Consider the following 18764-nt stretch of genomic DNA (forward strand, 5'->3'; position numbering starts at 1 on the left):
AGGCCTCACATTCTCAGCGGCTCTCAAATTTAGACTTTTGATGCTCTCTCCAAATCAAGGTTACATGATGGCCATAAAGAGGGGTGTTAAAAAAAATATTTTTAAAAAAGCTTTGAACATTAGAAATACAGCACAGGGACTTCCCTGGTGGTCCACTGGTTAAGAATCTGCCTTCCAATGCAGGGGACGCAGGTTCGATCTCTGGTCGGGGAACTAAGATCCCACGCGTCACGGGCAGTTAAGCCACAACTAGAGAGAAGCCCACGTGCCACAACTAGAAAGAAACCTGCATGCCGTAACCAAGACCTGACACAGCCAAAACATAAATTAATTAATTAAAACAAAACTAACTAAAAAAAAAGAGAGAAATACAGCACAAAGCAGATTGGTGGATGGGGAAGGGGAAGAGGATTACATTGGGAGCAAGGAAGTTTTGAGGGTGATGGTGATGTTCATTATCTTGATTGTGGAAGCGCATACATACGTTAAACTTATCAAATTGCACACCATAAATATGGACAGTTATGTCAATTATACCTCAACACATCTGTTTTAAAAATACCACCCACTTTCTACATGAGTTCTACTTCTTTATTTTTAATTTATGGAGAATCTCAAAGCCTACAAGTGGCCTTGGCAGGGAAGGAATGTTGAAGCCAAGGGAAACTGGCGATGCCTAGTACAGTGGGGCCTCTGCCTCAGTTTCCCCCCACCAGCTCCAGCCATTGCATACGAAGGTGTCTGTGTACGTGTAAGGGGGGTCTGGGATGAGCTGTGGCTCTCCAGCTGCTTCCTCAGTGTGGGAGTCCAAGCCAGCCTGGGTGCCCAGGGTTCCTCTGTGGCTGGTCAGCCGGGAGCCTGGAGCTGGTGACTCGGGAGGGAGGGGCTGGACCCAGGCTCTGCCCAGGAGATGGTGGCTGCTGTGGATTCTCCCGCCCCCTGCAGGCTACAGCAGGCACTGCAGGGACAAGATGGTCAGTCCAGGGAGAAGTCTGCCAGGCTCTGGGCACAGTGCTGCACGTAGTCAAAGTCAGGCACGGTGAAGGGCACGCGGGACCACTTCTTGGACTGGACCCGCCCTTGCGGTGTCTCCAGCAGCAAGCTACGGACTTTGAGTACTGGCAGCTTCACTGACTTGTAGTTCATCTGCAGACCCCAGCCCTGTGGGTGGGACAGAGATGACCAGGTCTGCACCTCTGTCCTCAGACTGGGCTTCTCTCCTCAGGTCGGAGTTCATGAATGCTGGGCCTATGTCTCCCACCTCAGCCTGAGAGCCATCTCCCCCATCACACTGTGGGCTCCCTAAGACAGGGGTGGAACTCCTCAGATTGGGAGCTCCTGGGGCAGGGCTGCCTCCCCCATCCCAGTGAGGGCACCCTGATGGCAGAGGCTGGGCTTCCTCTCTCAGACCGAGGACTTCTCAAGACGTGCTAAGGGCCACGGCCCCAGCACTTACCTCCCCACAGTTCCTGCAGCTAATGACACCTCCAGGCCTCCAGTCCTTGAAGACTCTGTTGATGACCACAGGCTCCTGGGAGACGTTGTAGTAGATCCTGGAGAAGAATGGGCGTGGCCACAGCCCTCATGGACCACACCCCCAACCCCAGCCCCAGATCTCATGCCCTCCTGCCTGCCGAGCCTGCGCCTGGGCCTTGGGCCTTCCTGCCTGTCGAGAGGCTGCCTTCACGGCACCTTCTTCTGCCACGCTCAGACCTCAGCACTACCCACCTGGATGATTTCAACAGTCCCCCAACAGCTCTCCCTGCCCCGTCCTTCCATCCCATTCCATCCTTACTCTCAACCCCACATCATCCTTCCACCAACTGTCAGAGTGACCCTCTACAAATGTACATCTGACCCTGACATTCCCTTGCTCAAAATCCCTCCAAGACTCCTCATTGCCTACAGGACAAAGGCTGAACTTTCAAGCCCGACCTTCAAGGTCCTCCACAGGCCAGTCTGTGTTCCTTCAGAATCTCATCCTTCACCATCTCTTCCACTCAAGTCAACCGGAATTACTCCCGTTGCATCATCCCTGCCTCTCCTCATCTCACATTCCAACCCAGTGCATCCTTCAAGACAAGTCCTAGTTGAAATGCTACCTCCTCAAATGAGAGAACCTGTGTGAAGATCCTTGGCATAGCAGGTACCTAATAAATAATGAAGGGATGGAGGATAGAGAAAGTTTACCCTCTAGAGGGTGGAAGATGAGGGGATGGCTCAGGGACAACTAGCCCCTCTTGATGTCTTCAAAGTAGGTAGGACCACCTGGTTGGGGAACCAAGATCCCACATGCTGCGGGGCAATTAGGCCCAGGTGCCGTAACTACTGAGCCCGTGCGCCTCAACTACAGAGCCCATGTGCTGCAGCTAATGAGCCCACGTGCCACAACTAGAGAGAAGCCCGCGCGCCACAACGAAGAACCCACACACTGCAGCGAAAGATCCTGAGTGCCGCAACTAAGACCCAATGCAGCCAAAAATAAATAAATATTAAAAAACAAAGTAGGTAGGACCAGGGGGCCAGTCTGTGGCCCCTCAGCATTTGGCGTCCTGAATTCCAGCTCTTGCTCAACCACATAGGGGCTGTGGGAGCTTGGGCAAGTCACTTAGCCTGAGCCTCTGTTTCCTCACCTGTAAAGTGGGGTGATGATAAGACCTGTCTACTCAGACTACCGTGAAAATGCATACCTGGTAGTTGTTAAAATGCTCTTTAACCTTCCAAACCCTCAAAGCACTCTCTGGATGGGAGGGATTCTCCATCTCCCATCATACCCTTCTTCTCTCCCCGCCTCCCATCCCGACAGCCCCTTCTACAGTTCTCACAAGAAGTTGGGGTTCACATTGACGTGGTGGGTACCCTCCACCCTCCGTAGGTCACTCCCATAGCCCACGGGCACCGTGCAGTTGACACAGAGGAGCCGCACGTGCTCTGCCAGGAACTTGTGCTGGTGACTCTCCCGCTGGGCCGCCTGGGCTGCCCGCTTGACCAAGGCTGCCCGCTGCAGAGCCTGGATCTGGGGTGGGGGGGGACATGGGGCATGGTTGGGGCCTGAGAGACCTGACCCCAGGAATGCTCCCAGGGGGACAAAGGGCTCCCAAAGACCTCAGATTATTAGCACCCAGAAGGGACTTCCTCAACCATCCCTGGACTTTTTAGAAGCAGCTCTGTGGAAAAAAATATGGGGTGGAAAAAAATATGAGAGGAAGGCAAGTCTTTTTGCTGAATCTTTACTCCCTCTTTGGAGGATTTTGTGCAAAGTGGCTTCTTTTAATCTAACATGGGGCATCATTAATAATTATGCTGGGACAACAGGAGTAAATAGGGACCATCCTGAACAAGGCTGGACGATAGTGACCCTGCCTCAGGGGAACTGACTTAAGCCCTGGTTCTGGGCTTATTTTGTGGATGTGTCTGTTTGTTTCCCTGCTGCCTGGTTCCAGAAGGGCTGTAAGGCGGCTCTCACAGATACACAAAATATTTGGTGATGAGGATAAATTCAAAGCCCTGGATAAGGCCTGTTTCCAAGGCATTTTGGAGAACAGCCATTGCCTTCCCTGGAAGCCCCATCCCCAGCCTCTACCTTTCCCTTCATTCAGATCTTCCCCAGGTGGGCCAGGCTAGCCCCCAGAGGAAGGGGGACCAGGGGAGTGTATGTGTGTGGCAGTCAGAGACCTTCTAGGCAGAGTGTCTTCAGTCCCCTTCCCCGTAGGGTACTCAGGCTGCCCACAAACCTTGTCCTGGTACTTGGCCCGGTCCATCTCCTGCACAGCAGCTACTGCCCGTTCCATCAGCGTCTCTAGCGCCTCATTGGTCAGCTCTCGCTTCAGCTCCCGACTACCTTGGGCCGCCACAAATGAGTATACACTTTGGCTGGCCCGGGCACGGCCCCTTGCCTGGGAAAAGAGAAAACAGAGGGGCCTGAGTGGGGCTGGGGTCCCACACAGCATCCTTTGAGGGCTGTTTCGGGGAGGGATGCTCTGGGCACCTGGACCATGGAGATCTCATTGGTCAGGAGCCCATAGCGCACCACCACCTTGCACTGGGGGATGTCCAGCCCCTCCTCTGCCACACTCGTAGCCACCAGGAGGTTCAGGGTACCAGTCCGGAACTTCTGGATCACTTCCTGCTGGTCCCTCTGGGGGGAAGTGGGGGAGGAGAAAGAGGATGGTAAATGAGGTAGGTTGAGGCCTATCTTCCTGCCAGCCCAGCCTCTCCTGGTTTAGCCCTTTTACTCACAATCTTGTCCCCTTTCCCTAGGAACCCTGCGTCCCCACCTCTATCTTCAAGTAGCCCCAGGACCTTGCTCATCTTCCCAGGTACCCATCTAACCCCCGTCTCCCTTAGGAGTCCCTAAAGGTCCCTGCCCCTCTACTCTAGGAGCTCTCATGGACCTATTCTTCTCATGCAAGGGACCCCAGACCCCTGATTCCCTGTCCTGAGGACAATCACTCGCCTCTCCCTGCAGATCCCCAAGCCTCTGCCTCTCTTCCCCCAGAGATCTCCAGGTTGGGGGAACCTTCAACACTGGGGATCTCAGTGTCTACCTCTTCCCCCCAGCTCTCTGCCCTCTGCCTGGAGCTAATCAGTACCCCATTGCTCTGTGCTGAAGATCCTGTCCCTTCCCTTTCCCCACTAGGGAAGCCCCACCCTCAGCACCTTTCCCCAGAACCCACACCTGGGTCATCGGGATCATCTGAGCGCTCTGGCTGCTGTTCCCAGCCCCAATCAACAGCTGGGGCCTGATGGCCACTGTCTGCAGGCCTGGCTGCTGCTGGAGCCAGAGCAGGAGGGAGTGAGCACTCTGGCGGGTCCGGGTGAAGATGATGCCCTGGGGGCTGTCAGGGCTCCTGAACTGCTTCTGCAGGATCTCTTCCAGCACCTCCAGTTTCGGGTTCTCTGGGCCACGAGTTGCCAGGTGGGCCAGCTTATTCTTGTGGTCTGCCAGAAAAGCCCAAAGCAGAAGCGCAGGACTCAGGTCTGGAGGTGGGCAAGGCGTGGGTTGGGCGTGGGGGACTCATGGGGATAAGATTACAGGAGTTTGGGGTCCGGGGGTGCCTGACGACACCTGCTCCTGCCTAATTCCCCTGAACAGCACCAAAAGCACATTTAAGGATACCCTCTGCCTGCCCAGCCTTAGGTCGGGGGCCTACAGTGTAGAATCCTTTGCTCACACACCTCATCCAGTACCCCTCTTCAACCCAGCTACCAGGATGACCCTGGACATTTTCATGCTAATCTTTGCTCCTGGGGTCTGACTCAACTCAGGTCTCTTCAGAAAGATCCCTGCCCTCCAGCCTGTGCTGAGGCCTCCTCTAGCCTTACATTTCATCCTCTGACCACCTCACTTTCCCAGTTTAAAGGTACCACACATCCCAAACCTTCAAGGACCGTCCCAATTAAATGGTTTTTTAAAAATCTCTGTCAAAAACATGAATTCGTTTTTATATCTATGCAAACCTTCACAAATGAGGGCATATTATCTTTTGTCATATCCACGGCCTTGACTTTTGGTTAGAAAATTCGGGCCCCAGTACCCTCGTTGGCACCTTCCCCACCCACGTTGGCACCTGCGTCCTGGCTGGCCTCTGACCTTCAGTTCAGTTGCGAGCCTCACCATCAAACAGCGCCAGCAGCCAGCGCTCGGCACGCAGGATCTGCGTCTTAGTGGTGCGCTCCCTGTCGTAGAAATCCTGCAGAGTGGCCAGGGCATCCACCGCACGGACCGTGTCGTGGATGAGCAGTGCGTCGTTGTAGCGACGCAGGTGAAGCGCGTACACCCGCCGCTCCTGGAGCCCCGCCTCAGCCGCTGAGGGAGGGCAGGGTTCGCAGGGCCTGAGGGGCCACGCCCCTCCAGGGCCCACTTCCGCCTAGACTACGGCCCCCGAAAGGCTCCGCCCAGGCTGGCCCCGCCCCGGCCCGTCCCGGCCGCACACCCCTTCCCTAGAACCGCCCCTCGCACCATCCCGGCTCAGCTCCACCACTTGTTGCTCGTAGGTCTGCGTCCCGAAGTCCCGTCTCAACTCGGGCATCTCCAGATGGTCGTGGATTTGGTCCATGAGCTCCTTCAGCATGTCGCCAAACGGATCCTGGACAAGAAGAGTGAGGGTGTGAGGGGTTTCCCACACACATCGGGGGAATGGGCACCCAGAGGGGACGCTGATCTCCGGGTGAAGCTGCGCCGCTACTGCCGGCACATCGGAGCTGGACAGGAGGGAGCCCCCCAGGGAGGCCGGCTGGGGTGTGAAAGGAGTCCTGGCTGGAGGCAGAGGTCGGGGTCCTGCACCCCCGCCCCCGCTCCTGCTACGTCGGAATCCTTGACTTCTGGCCTGAGCACAGTGATGTCTAGTCCTTGTCCAGCCCTGTCATAGCAGACACCAGACAGTGTCTGCACCGCAGGAGAGAGCTTGGAACAGCCTCAGCACAAAGTGGCCCAGCTTTACGGTTTGCAAAGCGTGCCCAGGGTTTTGAGAGATGCCCACGGTGGCATCTGAGTCCAACGAAACAGCAGGCTGAGGGCATGGGCTGTATCTGCCCCATTTCACAAAAAGGGGAAATGGAGGCTGAGACAAAAGCAAATAACCTGAAACCACAGAGCTAGTGAGGGTGGAGTCAGAGCTCAACCCCAGGTGCTCTAACTTCACACCAGACCCCACCCCTTGCCACGGCCCGCCCCCCACGCACCTGGGTGCGTCTGTGGCAGAGGTCGTACTGTTTGCAGGGCTGGCGGTTGTGCTGCAGCTGGGAGCGGTAGTCCCGGGATGACATGATGCGCCACGTGTCCAGGTTGGCACAGAGCTGGGGCAACAGAGAGGGGTTCACTGGAATGGGGGGTTCTGTGGGGACAATGGGCAGAGCTTTGGGGCAGGATGGGCTGAGGCAGGGCCATTGGGAGTGGAGACTCATGTATTCAACAAATAGCTATTGATCTCCTTCTCTATGCCCAGTGCTGTTCTAGTTACCAGGGATACAGAGCATCTTACATTGGAGTTGGGGAGACAGGTGATAAACAAGAGTAACAGAATGAGGGACTTCCCTGGTGGTCCAGTGGTTAAGAATCCGCCTTCCAGTGCAGGGGACACGGGTTCGATCCCTGGCCCCACAACTAAGATCCCACATGCCGCGGGGCAGTTAAGCCTGCACGCCACAACTACTGAGCCCGCGTGCTCTGGAGCCCGTGCCCCAAAACTAGAGACAAGCCTGCCCATTGCAATGAAAGATCCCGCATGCCGCAGCGAAGATCCCGTGTGCCGCAGCTAAGACCTGACACAGCCAAATAAATAAATTAAAATTTAAGGGCTTCCCTGGTGGCACCGTGGTTGAGAGTCCGCCTGCCGATGCAGGGGACGCGGGTTCGTGCCCCAGTCTGGGAGGATCCCACATGCCACGGAGCAGCTAGGCCATGAGCCATGGCTGCTGAGCCTGCGCGTCCAGAGCCTGTGCTCTGCAACAGGAGAGGCCATGACAGTGAGAGGCTCGCGTACAGCAAAAAAAAAAAAAAAAATTAAAAAAAAAAAAAGTAATAGAATGAGAGAATTTCACGTAGTGTTAACTAGCTCTGAAAAAATAAAACTGGATGATATGAAAGAGTGCAGTGGGACTTCCCTGGTGGCGTTGTGGTTAAGAATCCGCCTGCCAATGCAGGGGACACAGGTTCGATCCCTGGTCCAGGAAGATCCCACTAGTTGCCGCAGAGCAACTAAGCCTATGCATCACAACTACTGAGCCTGTGTGCCACAACTACTGAAGCCCGTGCGCCTAGAGCCCGTGCTCCGCAACAAGAGAAGCCACTGCAAAGAGAAGCCCGCACACCGCAACGAAGAGTAGCCCTCGCTCACCGGAACTAGAGAAAGCCCATGTGCACCAATGAAGACCCAACGCAGCCAAAAATAAATAATTAAAAAAAAAAAAGAGTGCAGTGATGATCAGGGAAAACTCTGAAGACGTGACATTTAAGCTGCTCCCTGAATGACAAGAAAGAGCCTGACAAGTAAAGTGCAGGGTAAAGGCATTCAGGGCAGAAGAAATGGCAAGTGCAAAGGTCCTGAGACACGACAAGCCTGCCGTGCTCAAGATACAGAGAGAAGGCCAGAATAGTGGGAGTGAGGGGAAGGGCGCAGGAAATGAGGGTGGGAGGTAGGCAAGGCCTAGGTCACGTGGGACTTTGTAAGCCAGAGTGGACTTGGGAGATAGAATAAGTGCGACAAGAAGTCATTCGAGGCTGGGGCTTAGGTGGGGAAGTGGCTTGAACCCTGCCTGGGGGAGTCTGGAGAGGGCTGATGGGCATGGCGTAAGGCAGGACAGGTTAGGGAGGTTTCTGGTGGGAGGGTCACAGGGGCCAAGCTGACCTGCAGGACGTGGTCAATGGCCCCATTGAGCGTGGAGGCCCCGCCAGTGCCTGGCGAGGCTGTGAGACCCAGCACCTGCGGCAGCGGCCGGGTCCTCCGGAGTTTAAGCTCCAGGTACCGGCTCAGGATGACGTTGTAGACGGTGTCTTTGTGAGTGTGGTGACACTCATCCACCACCAGCAGGGAGAAGGCTGGAGGCACACAAGAGAAGGTTATTACCTAAGTTTGCAAAGCCCTTCCTCCCATAAGCTGTTTCATGTAGTCCCCACAACTCATCTGAGAATTCCTTCCTCCCTTCACGGCTTGCAGCTAGGCCCCAGAGAATGGGCCAGGCAGGGCCGATTTACCTCCATTTTACAGGTTAGTAAACTGAGGCTCAGCTAGGGGAAGGTACTTGCCCAAGACCCTGCACTCTAGCCAGGTCTGTTTCTACTGGGGTGTATGCTGGGGTTTGGTGAATGGGGAACGCCTCATCCCATGAAATGTCCCAACACCTTTACTAGAACAGGAGCCCTGGGGTTGGCAGGCAGGGGGCCTCAGGGGTGCACCCTTTCCCCCTGCCCCCAGCCCTCACCGTTGAGCTCCACATGCTCCCCCTCCTCCAGGCTGGTCAGTGCCTTCTGCAGCAGCTCAGCTGTGCAGATGAGCAGGTCGTGCCTCTGGGCCACATGGCCAAAGCCAGCTCGTGGCCCCATGTCCCCACTCAGGGTTGTAATGGTCCAGCGTTTGCCCAGCATGCGGCTGAACTCCTCACAATGCTGGGTCACCAGGTGCACCTGGGGGTGGAGAATGAGATGGGGAGAGGAAGCTGGATCAGGGCCTGGGGAATAGGGGGAGTAAGGTGACCCCCAGGATATGGCTGAGTTCTGGAATGGGGGAAAAGACAGGTGAGCTTAGAGACGGTCACAGCCGCTTTGGAGTTCCGGAGGGTCCTGAGAGGCACCCGAGGAGTTGAGACGCCGCTGGGGGGAGGGCAGGACACTCACCCTGTTGACCAGTACAACCACCTTGGCTCCGTCTACAGTCTCTAGATGCCTCTTGGCCAAATAAGCAGCTGCCCTGGTCTTCCCGGAGCCCGTGGGCAGCCAAATGATGATATTCTTGCCCTCCAGGGCGGGCATGATCACCTCCCACTGGTAGGGTCGCAGCTCCATTCTGGAAATGGCAGGGAGCTCAGACCACTGGTCCTCCTGGCTCCCTCCCAGGCCCGGCACCCCTCAGAGCCACTCTCCACTCCTGGCCAGCTCAGTCTTGCGTAGGGAACTCCCTGTGCCCCGGACTCCATCCAGCTTGAGGGAGAAGGGGGCAGGGCAACGGTGGGACCTACCGGAAACCGATCTGGGCAGGGGAAAGGCTGAGTACCACAGACCACACTTGCCCCGTGCCAGCCCGGGTCTCACCTGCAGCCCTGCCGGCTTAGCCCAGATGCTGCTGGGCTCCGATGAGCAGGAAATGGAAACTGAAACTGAGGGGAGGAGCCAGCCCTGCAGAGATCAACCTAGGAATCTCCCTTTGCTGCCCCACAGAAAAAACTTTGTGCGCTCCAGGGGGCCCGGGTGGGGGGATATGGTGGGTGAGGGGGGAGTGAGAGGGTGAGGGGTGGAGGGAGGGGGAGAAGTGCTGCTGACAGCAAGGCACCCTCTCTTTCCTCCTGGGTGCTGCTAGCCCCTCCCCCAGGAGTGGAGTCTTCACCTGGACCAGGAGCAGACAGCAGGGAGAAGTGGGGGACTGCAGCCCGGCAAGCCCCATCGCCCCGGGGGCGCGGGACAGGCATGAGGCTTGCTGACCCAGCCTGCAGGCAGTATTGGCGGAACAGGGTCAGCCTGCTAAGGCCAGGATTCTACTGAAGAAACAATCACACTGAGAATAAAAACCCCAAAACTTTATTGTTCCCTCCAAGGGATTAATGCCAGGAAATGAATGGTCCCCATGCCCCCCACCCCTGGGGGACAAACAGAACAGTGCAGGGTGAGGCACGGCCCCTCCAGTCCAGGTTGAACTTCCAACCCCTGAAGCCCCCTCACTCAAGCTAAAGTTGGCAATCCTGCCCTTGAGGAAACAGTGACCTGGGCCAGGGCCGGGACTCCAAAACTCCATGGCTTGCGGGAGTGTGTGTGTGTGTGTGTGTGTGTGTGTGTGTGTGTTGGGGGTGGGGGTGGGGAGAAGGGGGGATCAGGCAGGACTGGGGGCCACCAGGGCTGGACAGGGTTCATCCTCTGGCCACCAGCCACTCTTAGAGGGGCTGAACCCCAGACCTGAGAGACCCCTTCCCAAGGTCAGACACAATGAAGGGTGGGACAGAGCTGCAGGCTTGGGGGTGTCCCAGGGCCCTGAAACGGCTGCAGGATCGGGGCTGGAGGGCCCCTGGCTGGAGTGTCTCAAGCTCACGAGGGTACCCCAGGGATTAGATCAGAAGCTGAGGTGGAGGCATTCCAGGTTGAGGCCGAGGTCCAAAGCCAGACTACTTGTCAATGAGCCCGCCCTCCTTGAGCTTGAAGTAAAAGAACTTCTCCAGGGCGCTGGCGCAGCGGCAGTACTCGCTGTCCGGGGGGTTGTACTCGCGGCAGTTAGCGATGACCCGCTGCAGGTCAGCCACAAAGAGCTTCCGGGTCACATAGTAGCGGCTGCGCAGCCTCTCCGTCATGGTCTTCAGGTCTGGGCAGCAGGAGAGAAGGGCCCTGTTTTCAGAGGCTGCACGGCCCAGGGAGCCGGAGCAGGTGTGGGAGGAAGGAGCTGGAACGGGGGGTCCTCACCGATGGGGAAGCGGATGACCTCGTAGTAGTCTGGGGCCTCCGACTTCTTCACGGGCTCCATGAAGGGCCAGGCACTGGGGTGGGACTGCAGAGGAGAGCCGGGCTGAGGCCAGGCCCACTGTGCCCCCGCCCAGCTCGAGACAGCCACCCCCCACCCTGGGTCAGAAAGCCGCAGCCATTGGCACAGGGACCCCCAGAAGGGAGCCTGGTCTCCCCACCTTGATCTGGGCCAGCAGGTTTTTGAGGGTCGTGTAGAGCTGGTCTGGGTCCTTCAGTTCCTTCCTGGGGCAAGAGAGGCCGAGTCTGAGGCTCCTGGGCCCTCTGCCTCCCCCTCCTTCCTCCCTTCCCTCCACACGACACTCACCCCTTCTCCTTCCCCAGCGGCTTCCAGCCCGTCTCTCCTGCAAAGTGGGGAGTGGGGAGAACACCCCTAAGAATGCCTGTCCACACCCCAAGCAGTACACCCCCTCCCCAGCCAAGACCCCTGCTCACGAATGCCGGGGACGCTCTCCACAGGGATCTGCCTCACACCCTCCTTGAAGCAACTGAGCCCGGGGTAGACCTTTCGGATCTGTGCCTGTTTGCGCTCAATCAGCTTCTTGATGATCTGAGGGAAGGAAGGGTCTGAGGGGCCAACCCAGCTCCAGCAACCACCCTCCCAGGCCACAGTCAGGCCCCCCTAATTTCCCCTAAGAGGCAGAGCAAGAACCAAGACCCTGGCCCATCCTTCTTCATGTGCGTGCGCACCTGCGTGTACACGTGGTACACATCCACACGTGCTCACCCTCAAGTGCACGTTCATGAAAAGCCCCATGGAGACGTGCACGTGTGTGCGAGTACATGCACACACATGCACACACACCTCCTTCTGCTTCTTGATGATGTGGGACAGCTCCGTGTAGGGAATTCGCGGGTTCAGCTCACACTCCATCAGTGTCGCGCCCTCATAGTCCTTAATGTAGCCCAAGTAGCGGCTCTTGGGCACCTTGATGTCCTTGGAGAAGCCCTAAGGCGTGGAGAGTTACGGCCAATCCATCAGCAAGCCTTTTCCAACCTGAATCTGTCCCTGGCATGTTTCCAGGCTGGCTACCCACCCCCCGACTCACTCCCAGAACCTCCCAGCTCCCCCAGCCTGCCCAACTGCCCTAGAGAACCCTATCCTTCCCTGGAGCAGCAGCAGGAGGGAGGAATACAGGCGTGAAGGACTCCCCCGCTGGTGTGGGATGGAACAGGGGAGACGAAGGACTCCTACTCCATCCACATTGGGGATGAGACAGAATGACCCCTGTCCCCAGGCAGTGGGCAAACGGGGTGAGGTGAGGGTCACCTGCTTTTTGAAGTAGCCAATGGCGTACTCGTCGGCGTAGGTGAGGAAGTAGAGAATGTTGTGTTTGATGTGATACTCCTTCAGGTGGTTCATCAGGTGAGTCCCATAGCCCTGCAGGGGAAGGGGGCAGGGCTTTTCAGGGGGCAGGGGGCAGGCCTGTGGCTAGAGAGGTCTCAGGAGGGCAGGGAGGGGAGGGCAGGGACAGGAGGGAGCAGACTGGAAAGGAGGTGGGAATAGCCAGGGGATCCAAGTCAGGTAGGAGGAAAGGCGACTGGCAGAGGAAGGGGAGTTTATGGGGAGAAAAGCGAAGGATGCTGGATTTCTAAGAGCTTACTCTGGAACAGGTGTGGTGCTTGGTTCTTTACAGAGTAATCCCCAAGTTAACCCATGAAACAGCTATCGTTACCTCCATTTTACAGAAAAACACCTGAAACTCAGCTATGTTAGGAAATGTGTCCAAGTCAGGTGGCCAGCTATGGCAGGGAGGGCCTGCATCTAAACCCAACCAGGAAGCTGTGGTCCTCAGGTGGCTAGTTCCCAGTCTCTGGGCCTCAGAATTGGAGGAGAGGGGAGGGGGAATCACAAGGGCCCCACTCATCACAATATCTGAACCCCAAAGAGACTGTCTTCCACACACGTCAGGACCAAAGAGGCACCATGCAGATATGGGTTATGTAAAACAGGACAACGGTGGAAGTGTCTGTCAGCCCAGTGGTTAGGACCCCAAACTTTCACTGCAGAGGGCGCGGGTTTGATCCCGGGGAAATAAAATCCTGCAAGCTGCACAGCGAGGCCAAAAATAAATAAAGTGGCTGCATCATTTTACAAAGTAAATAAATAAAAACAAAACAGGACAAGGGACTTGCCCGGTGGTCCAGTGGCTAAGACTCCACGCTCCCAATGCAGGGGGCCCGGGTTTGATCCCTGGTCAGGGAACTAGATCCCACATGCCGCAACTAAGAGTTCACATGCCACAACGAAGATCCTGCGTGCTTCAACTAAGACCCGACACAGCCAAATAAACAATAAATAAATAAACATTTTTTAAAAAGAGTATTAAAAAATAAATAAATAACAAAAAAATTGGGCTTCCCTGATGGTGCAGTGGTTAAGAATCCACCTGCCAATGCAAGGGACACGGGTTCGAGCCCTGGTCTGGGAAGATCCCACATGCCATGGAGCAACTAAGCCCGTGCACCACAACTACTGAGCCCGTGCGCCACAACTACTGAAGTCCGCACGCCTAGAGCCCGTGCTCCGCAATAAGGGAAGCCACGGCAATGAGGACCCCGCGCACCACAATGCAGAGTAGCTGCCGCTCGCCGCAACCAGAGAAAGCCTGCGTGCACCAACGAAGACCCAACACAGCCATAAATAAAATAAGTAAAATAAATTTATAAAAAATAAATAAATAAATAAATAAAACAGGACAACCCGGGACCTCACTAGTGGGTCTACTGTAACAATTAAAGGACAGAAACCAGGACTATCACCCAGCACAGGTGCTGTTATAAAAGTTAACTCCCCAACGTACGTGAACATTCTTGTGATGCAAGAAATACAGGTCCGTTTAAAAGCGTTACTGTAAATCTGGAGAGTTCTCATCACAAAGAAAAAGCATTTTTTTCCTATTCCTTTAATTTTGTAACTATATGAGGTAACGGATGTTCACTAAACTTACTGTGGTCATCATTTCACGACGTATGTAAGGCAAATCATCAGGCTGTACACCTTAAACCTACACAGGCCTACGTGTCACTTATATCTCAATAAAACTAGAAGAAAACAAAATAAAAGTGTTACTGATTCTGGCGAACCATATGTCAACAGGTGTTTCCTTAATCCAGTTATCAAAGTACAACTGCCACCTTGTGGGGGTGTGAAGAACTGTCTGGCCACTAAAAGAAGGGTTGGGGGCAGCTGTGTCACTATTGTGCTGCTCTGACCTCGTCCAGAGCAGAAGCAGGGGGTGGGATGGAGCTGGGACCAGGGGCGTGGACTCACCTTGACCTGCTCGTTTGAGGTGACAGCGCAGAAAACAATCTCCGTGAAGCCCTGGGTGGGAAACATGCGGAAGCAGATCCCACCAATGACCCGCCCGTCCTTGATCAAGGCCAGAGTCTTGTGCTTCCTGAGGGGAGAGGGGTCAGGTCACAGGCCCTACCTGTCCCCCAAGTGCTCCCCAGGAGCCCACAACCACCCCGGAGGCCTGAGCTGTTCACGGTGCTGGGAACTAAGGAGCAAGAATCGCCCAGGGTTGGAGGAGGAGGCCTGGGGAGCAGTGGGGAGGCCAAGGAGGAGGTGCCCGGGTGTGGTGGCCTGGGGCTGGGCTCTCCTGGGGACATACGGGTCAAAGACGAGACGGGCGATGTACTCCTTGGGCATGCGTGGCAGCTGGTGGGAGAAGACGTTCTGCAGCCCTACGAGCCACAGCAACACCCGCCGGTTGGCCTTGGGTGTGAGCGAGTTGCCGATGACGTGGAACTCGATGATGCCGCGGCGCTCCTCCAGGCGGGCAGTCTCATCCCGGGCGGCGTTGGCCGACAGCAAGCTCGTCTGGGCACCAGAGCAGGGGTGTTGAGCTGGGGTCTCAGGTGGTGAGCCACCACCCCACCCCCAGCACAACTGGCCCATAAGCTGGGCTGCCCACCTCAGGCCCCAGCATGGCCGCGGGATCCGTGATGGTGAGCATGACCTCATTGACGAGCTCCATGGGGATGTCGCCCATCACACGGAGCCGTTTGGCATCCTCCAGGGTCAGGTTCTCTGGGAGCTTCCTCTTCTCACCTGCTGAGGAAGCTGGCAAAGTCTCCCAGGGACAGCAAGAGGGGCTGGGGGAGGGGTGAATGAGGGGTAGAGGTCAGGGGTCAAGCACCCACCTGGCATGGGCTCAGCCCCTCCGGAATCCAGGCTCAAGGAGCTGTTGCTGCCCCCAGCCATGGTGGGGCTGAAGATGGGGGCGCTGGGAACAACCGCAGCGCTGACTGTAGCTGAGAGAGAGACGAAAAAATCAGGGGATGGAGGCTGAAGGCGCTGGTGTCCCTCTAAGGGATCCAGGCTTTCCCACCCCCAGCTGAGCCCTCCTGTGCTTCCCCACTGCTGCCATTCGCAGCCCCTCCTCCACTGCGGGGCTAAGGTCAGCCAGGAGGGCCAAGCAGAAAGCCTACTGTGTGTGGCACATACCCGGCCGGGGCACCAGCTGGGTTCCCTCTGAGGGCGGCATGGTGAAGCCCGACTCCCAGATTGGAGAGTTTGCCCCGTAGATCTCCTCCTCCAGCATAGACAGGAATCTGCGGGGAGGGTAGAGTCTGTCCCACAGCTCTGTCCTCCAACCGAGGGAGCAGCCTGGGCCAGACACGGGAAGGCCTGGAGGCTGCCCTCAGGGAACTGGGAGACAGAGACAGCCTCTGCCTTCAGACGAGGAAGAGGCACAGCTCCCTGTCTTCTGGGAGCCCCCCGTTGAAGGTAGGAGGACAGGATGATCCAGAACAGAGACTAGAAGCCCAGTATGCCACGGTGAACAGCACAGGGAGACAGGGTCTGAACCAAAGCCATCCTGTGCTGTGTGCCAGGCGGGGCACCCAGTCACCCTGGGCCTCAGTATCAAAATGTGATTCCACCCTCTCCTGCCACCTCTTACTGCCACCTGGTGGCAAGAGAAGCACATGAGGGCCTGCATTAGTTGGGAAAGGCTTCTTGAACTGGGTGGCTGTAAGCCAGCTTCAAAATGAAGAGATGGTGTGGCAGAACAGAGAAAAATCTTACAGAAAGGGCTAGGACAGGGGTGAAAAGCAGTTTCACCTCAAGTGTAAGCTCTTGAGGAGTGCTGTGGTGAGAAGGATTCTGAGCTGCATCCACACCCCATGGGAAACGGTTAGTCATGTCTACCAGGGGCGTGGGCAGTGTTAGCACTCGGGCCATGTACCTGTCATCCCCAGACTAGTACAGGAAAAGGCAAGGAGCTAGCAAATTATATCTGGGCCTTGGGCAAGTCTCCCAGGTAGAGGCCCAGATCCATCCCAGAAGATTCATGGAGTGAGAGGAAGGACCAATCCAGGAAGTCCTCCTGGAAAACAGGGGACCACAGGGAGGATGTGAACGTGGTGCAAGATCCTGACAGGCCAGAATAAGCCTTACTTGGGGAAGTGGGTGAGGATGAGGGTCCTCTTCTCGGGCACCAGCTTGTCCTTCTCCACCCGGAACTTCTCCAGCAGCTGTCGCCGGGTAACGGTGAAGATGGAGCGGAGAAGGCTCCGCCCAAAGACGTGAGTAGTCTCGTACCGGGGAAGGCTATCGCAGCTCTGGGGCACGTGGCAGTAACAGAGCCATCTGCAGAGCAGATGAGGAGCAGGGAGGTGGTAAATGAAAGCCCAGGCTGGGCCTACAAGCCTCCCCCATGCTGTCCCTGGCTGGACCTACCTGGTATAATTGACCTTGTAGGTAGCCACGTCCTCGGCCTGAGACCTCTGCCGAAATTGGGCAGGCGTCTCAAGCTTCCAGTAGTTAAGGCAGAGCAGGAACATCTTCGAGAGCTCGAACATTGTCTGCCGCTCCCGGGGAGCCAGATGACTAAACTTGTACTGCACAAAGTTCAGCACACCCTGAGAAGGGGAGGTAGGTAGGGGACAAAACGGGAGGAGGTGTGGGCAGCCAGCAGGGCCTTCTTATTCAAAAGTAGGTGCTTCCTGAGGGCAGGGGGCTCTCTGCGGCTTTTGCTCTGGAGCTGTCTGTGAGGAGAAATTATACCCCCTCCCACCTCCATGCCCACCTGAGGTTAGCCCAAAGCATCCTCCTTTCTCTGAACCTCTCCCCTGTTCTCAGCTTGGGCGGCGGGGGGGGGGGGGGAATGGATAACACAGCCTCCCCACTCCTTCAAGATGCCCCCAATCCTCTTACCACCTGCCTCATCCCACCTGCTCAATATTAGGCTTCTCAAATGGGGGGCTGCCCAGGGACCCCTCCACCACGGGCCGAGTCATCTGCAGGATGCATTTCCGCAGGAGCTGGAAGAAGAGGAGGGAGGAGTAGAGGTCAGCGGAATACAGAGCTGCAGGGCCCCCAGCCTCCCTCCTTCGCCCACACACACTCACTTGGAAGAAGCTCACCTTGAAGAGGTAGAAATAGACCTGCTTGGTGTCCGTATCCTCCTCCTTGTGAACAGACATGAACAGATTCTCCACGTCCACCACCATCCCCAAGAGTCGGTTAATCTCATCCTCTGACACATTCTCCAGGTGGGACACGTGGTCGGCTGTACGGATAAATGGCAGTTGGGAAAAAGAAACAGAAAAAATCAACAGGGCTTCCTATTCCTTTTCATCGCCAGCCAAGACACACCCTCAGTCCCTCCAATCAGCGTGACCGGCAACGAGACTGACCGCTCCTATCTGGGTGGCCTCTTGTCTCTTCTGGCTGGCAGATTTCCTTTCTCCTCCCCTGGGGCATACACGCTCCCAGACCAATTCCTCTTTAGGAGGCATCTTCGGTCTTTCAGAGATGCAACTATGTGGCATTAAGTCATCCTGTCCAAGTAGGACCCGGCACCTCCACCCCCACCCCCAGCTCCAAGGGCACTACCTGCCTTACCCAAGGGGTGCTCACAGCTGCGGCACAGCTCGCTCAGGTTGGCAGCTGGCTGCTGCAGGTCCATGCGGGGTGCAGTGGGGGGCTTGGGGTTTTTCCAGCCATTACACTTGCAGGTTTCATTGGCCTGGAGGCAGAAGAATCAGTCAATAACCCTGTAACCCGGGGTGAGAAGCCGTTCCCCAGCCAGAACTTTGCCCCCATTCCCACCCAAGTCCTAGGATGCCCCAAACCCCGCCCCCTCTCACCCCAGGCCCCGCCCCCACCTTGCAAGCCGAGAAGACCCCTAGCTTCTCAAGCTTCTTGGCGCGCGGCAGCCCCCGGACTTGCGCCTTCCTCTGGCTGGCGCGCTGCTGCTGGCTCAGGCCAGGTCGAGCCGGATCACCCCCGCTCCCGGTACCCCCACTTCCTACCCCGGGCCCCCCGGTCCCTGTGCTCCCGGCTGGGGCTGTAGCTGGGGCTGGGGCTGATGCCGGAGTGGGAGCCGGAGTCGGGGCCGAAGCCGGGCTGAGGGTAGGAGTCGGAGTTGGGGCGGGGGCTGGGGACTGAAGAGGACGGGGCTGCGCGGCCGGGGCCGGGGTCGAGGCCTGGGAAGGTTCCGTCATGGCCTCCCCGCAGCGGAGCGCGGCGCAGCGCGGCGCGGCGCTCCCAGCCCTAGGGCCGCATGGGCAACCGGCGTTCAGTGCGCAGGCGTCCATGCCCCGGGGCATGATGGGAATTGTAGTCTTTCACGGTCGCTCCCTTTGCCTCCAG

At 56.9% G+C, this 18764-nt stretch overlaps 2 protein-coding genes across 11 annotated transcripts; both read right to left on the reverse strand.

Annotated features, from left to right (window-relative positions):
* Window positions 1–837: 837 nt before the first annotated feature.
* On the reverse strand, window positions 838–10148 carry DHX58 (DExH-box helicase 58). Of its 7 annotated transcripts, none has more exons than XM_027094642.1 (13): window positions 10041–10148; window positions 9335–9503; window positions 8923–9124; window positions 8349–8539; window positions 6685–6798; window positions 5963–6089; window positions 5618–5809; window positions 4679–4941; window positions 3989–4138; window positions 3735–3896; window positions 2826–3016; window positions 1457–1553; window positions 838–1161 (listed from the first exon to the last, which is right to left on the reverse strand). In XM_027094642.1, exons 2-13 carry the CDS (start codon window positions 9500–9502, stop codon window positions 976–978), a joined length of 2043 nt encoding a protein of 680 aa, XP_026950443.1. In that variant the 5' UTR covers window position 9503; window positions 10041–10148; the 3' UTR covers window positions 838–975. The 7 variants fall into 7 exon arrangements, with proteins under 7 accessions (XP_026950443.1, XP_026950441.1, XP_026950442.1 ...); XM_027094640.1 differs by lacking the exon at window positions 10041–10148 and adding an exon at window positions 9676–9875; XM_027094641.1 differs by lacking the exon at window positions 10041–10148 and adding an exon at window positions 9749–9786.
* A 61-nt stretch (window positions 10149–10209) lies between these two features.
* KAT2A (lysine acetyltransferase 2A) lies at window positions 10210–18663 on the reverse strand. Of its 4 annotated transcripts, none has more exons than XM_027094637.1 (18): window positions 18278–18663; window positions 18015–18138; window positions 17519–17679; window positions 17342–17431; window positions 16848–17029; window positions 16566–16757; window positions 15612–15718; window positions 15308–15418; window positions 15079–15215; window positions 14776–14984; window positions 14433–14559; window positions 12429–12539; window positions 11964–12107; window positions 11594–11708; window positions 11466–11502; window positions 11320–11383; window positions 11102–11186; window positions 10210–11003 (listed from the first exon to the last, which is right to left on the reverse strand). In XM_027094637.1, the coding sequence occupies exons 1-18, from the start codon at window positions 18614–18616 to the stop codon at window positions 10810–10812; spliced, it is 2529 nt and encodes an 842-aa protein (XP_026950438.1). In that variant the 5' UTR covers window positions 18617–18663; the 3' UTR covers window positions 10210–10809. The 4 variants fall into 4 exon arrangements, with proteins under 4 accessions (XP_026950438.1, XP_026950437.1, XP_026950440.1 ...); XM_027094636.1 differs by having other exon boundaries at window positions 15079–15218; XM_027094639.1 differs by having other exon boundaries at window positions 17534–17679; window positions 18278–18662.
* Window positions 18664–18764: the final 101 nt, after the last annotated feature.

Source organism: Aethalodelphis obliquidens, unplaced genomic scaffold (genome assembly GCF_003676395.1).
Source record: "Aethalodelphis obliquidens isolate GAN/ISIS:26980383/991018 unplaced genomic scaffold, ASM367639v1 scaffold89, whole genome shotgun sequence".
Classification (NCBI taxonomy): domain Eukaryota; kingdom Metazoa; phylum Chordata; class Mammalia; order Artiodactyla; family Delphinidae; genus Aethalodelphis; species Aethalodelphis obliquidens.

What these genes read in the sequence shown, in the direction of transcription:
- KAT2A (XM_027094636.1), bottom strand. Translation starts at nt 18,616, where the DNA reads ATGACGGAACCTTCCCAGGCCTCGACCCCGGCCCCGGCCGCGCAGCCC. An exon ending in TCAAGGTGAGCTTCTTCCAA is followed by an intron (nt 17,432 to 17,518) that starts GTGAGTGTGTGT and finishes CTCTTCTTCCAG; the next exon opens with CTCCTGCGGAAATGCATCCT. An exon ending in CGGCCATGCTGGGGCCTGAG is followed by an intron (nt 14,985 to 15,078) that starts GTGGGCAGCCCA and finishes TCTGGTGCCCAG; the next exon opens with ACGAGCTTGCTGTCGGCCAA.
- DHX58 (XM_027094642.1), bottom strand. Translation starts at nt 9,502, where the DNA reads ATGGAGCTGCGACCCTACCAGTGGGAGGTGATCATGCCCGCCCTGGAG. An exon ending in TCTGCCACAGACGCACCCAG is followed by an intron (nt 6,090 to 6,684) that starts GTGCGTGGGGGG and finishes CTTCTTGTCCAG; the next exon opens with GATCCGTTTGGCGACATGCT. An exon ending in GGGCCAAGTACCAGGACAAG is followed by an intron (nt 3,017 to 3,734) that starts GTTTGTGGGCAG and finishes CCCCCACCCCAG; the next exon opens with ATCCAGGCTCTGCAGCGGGC.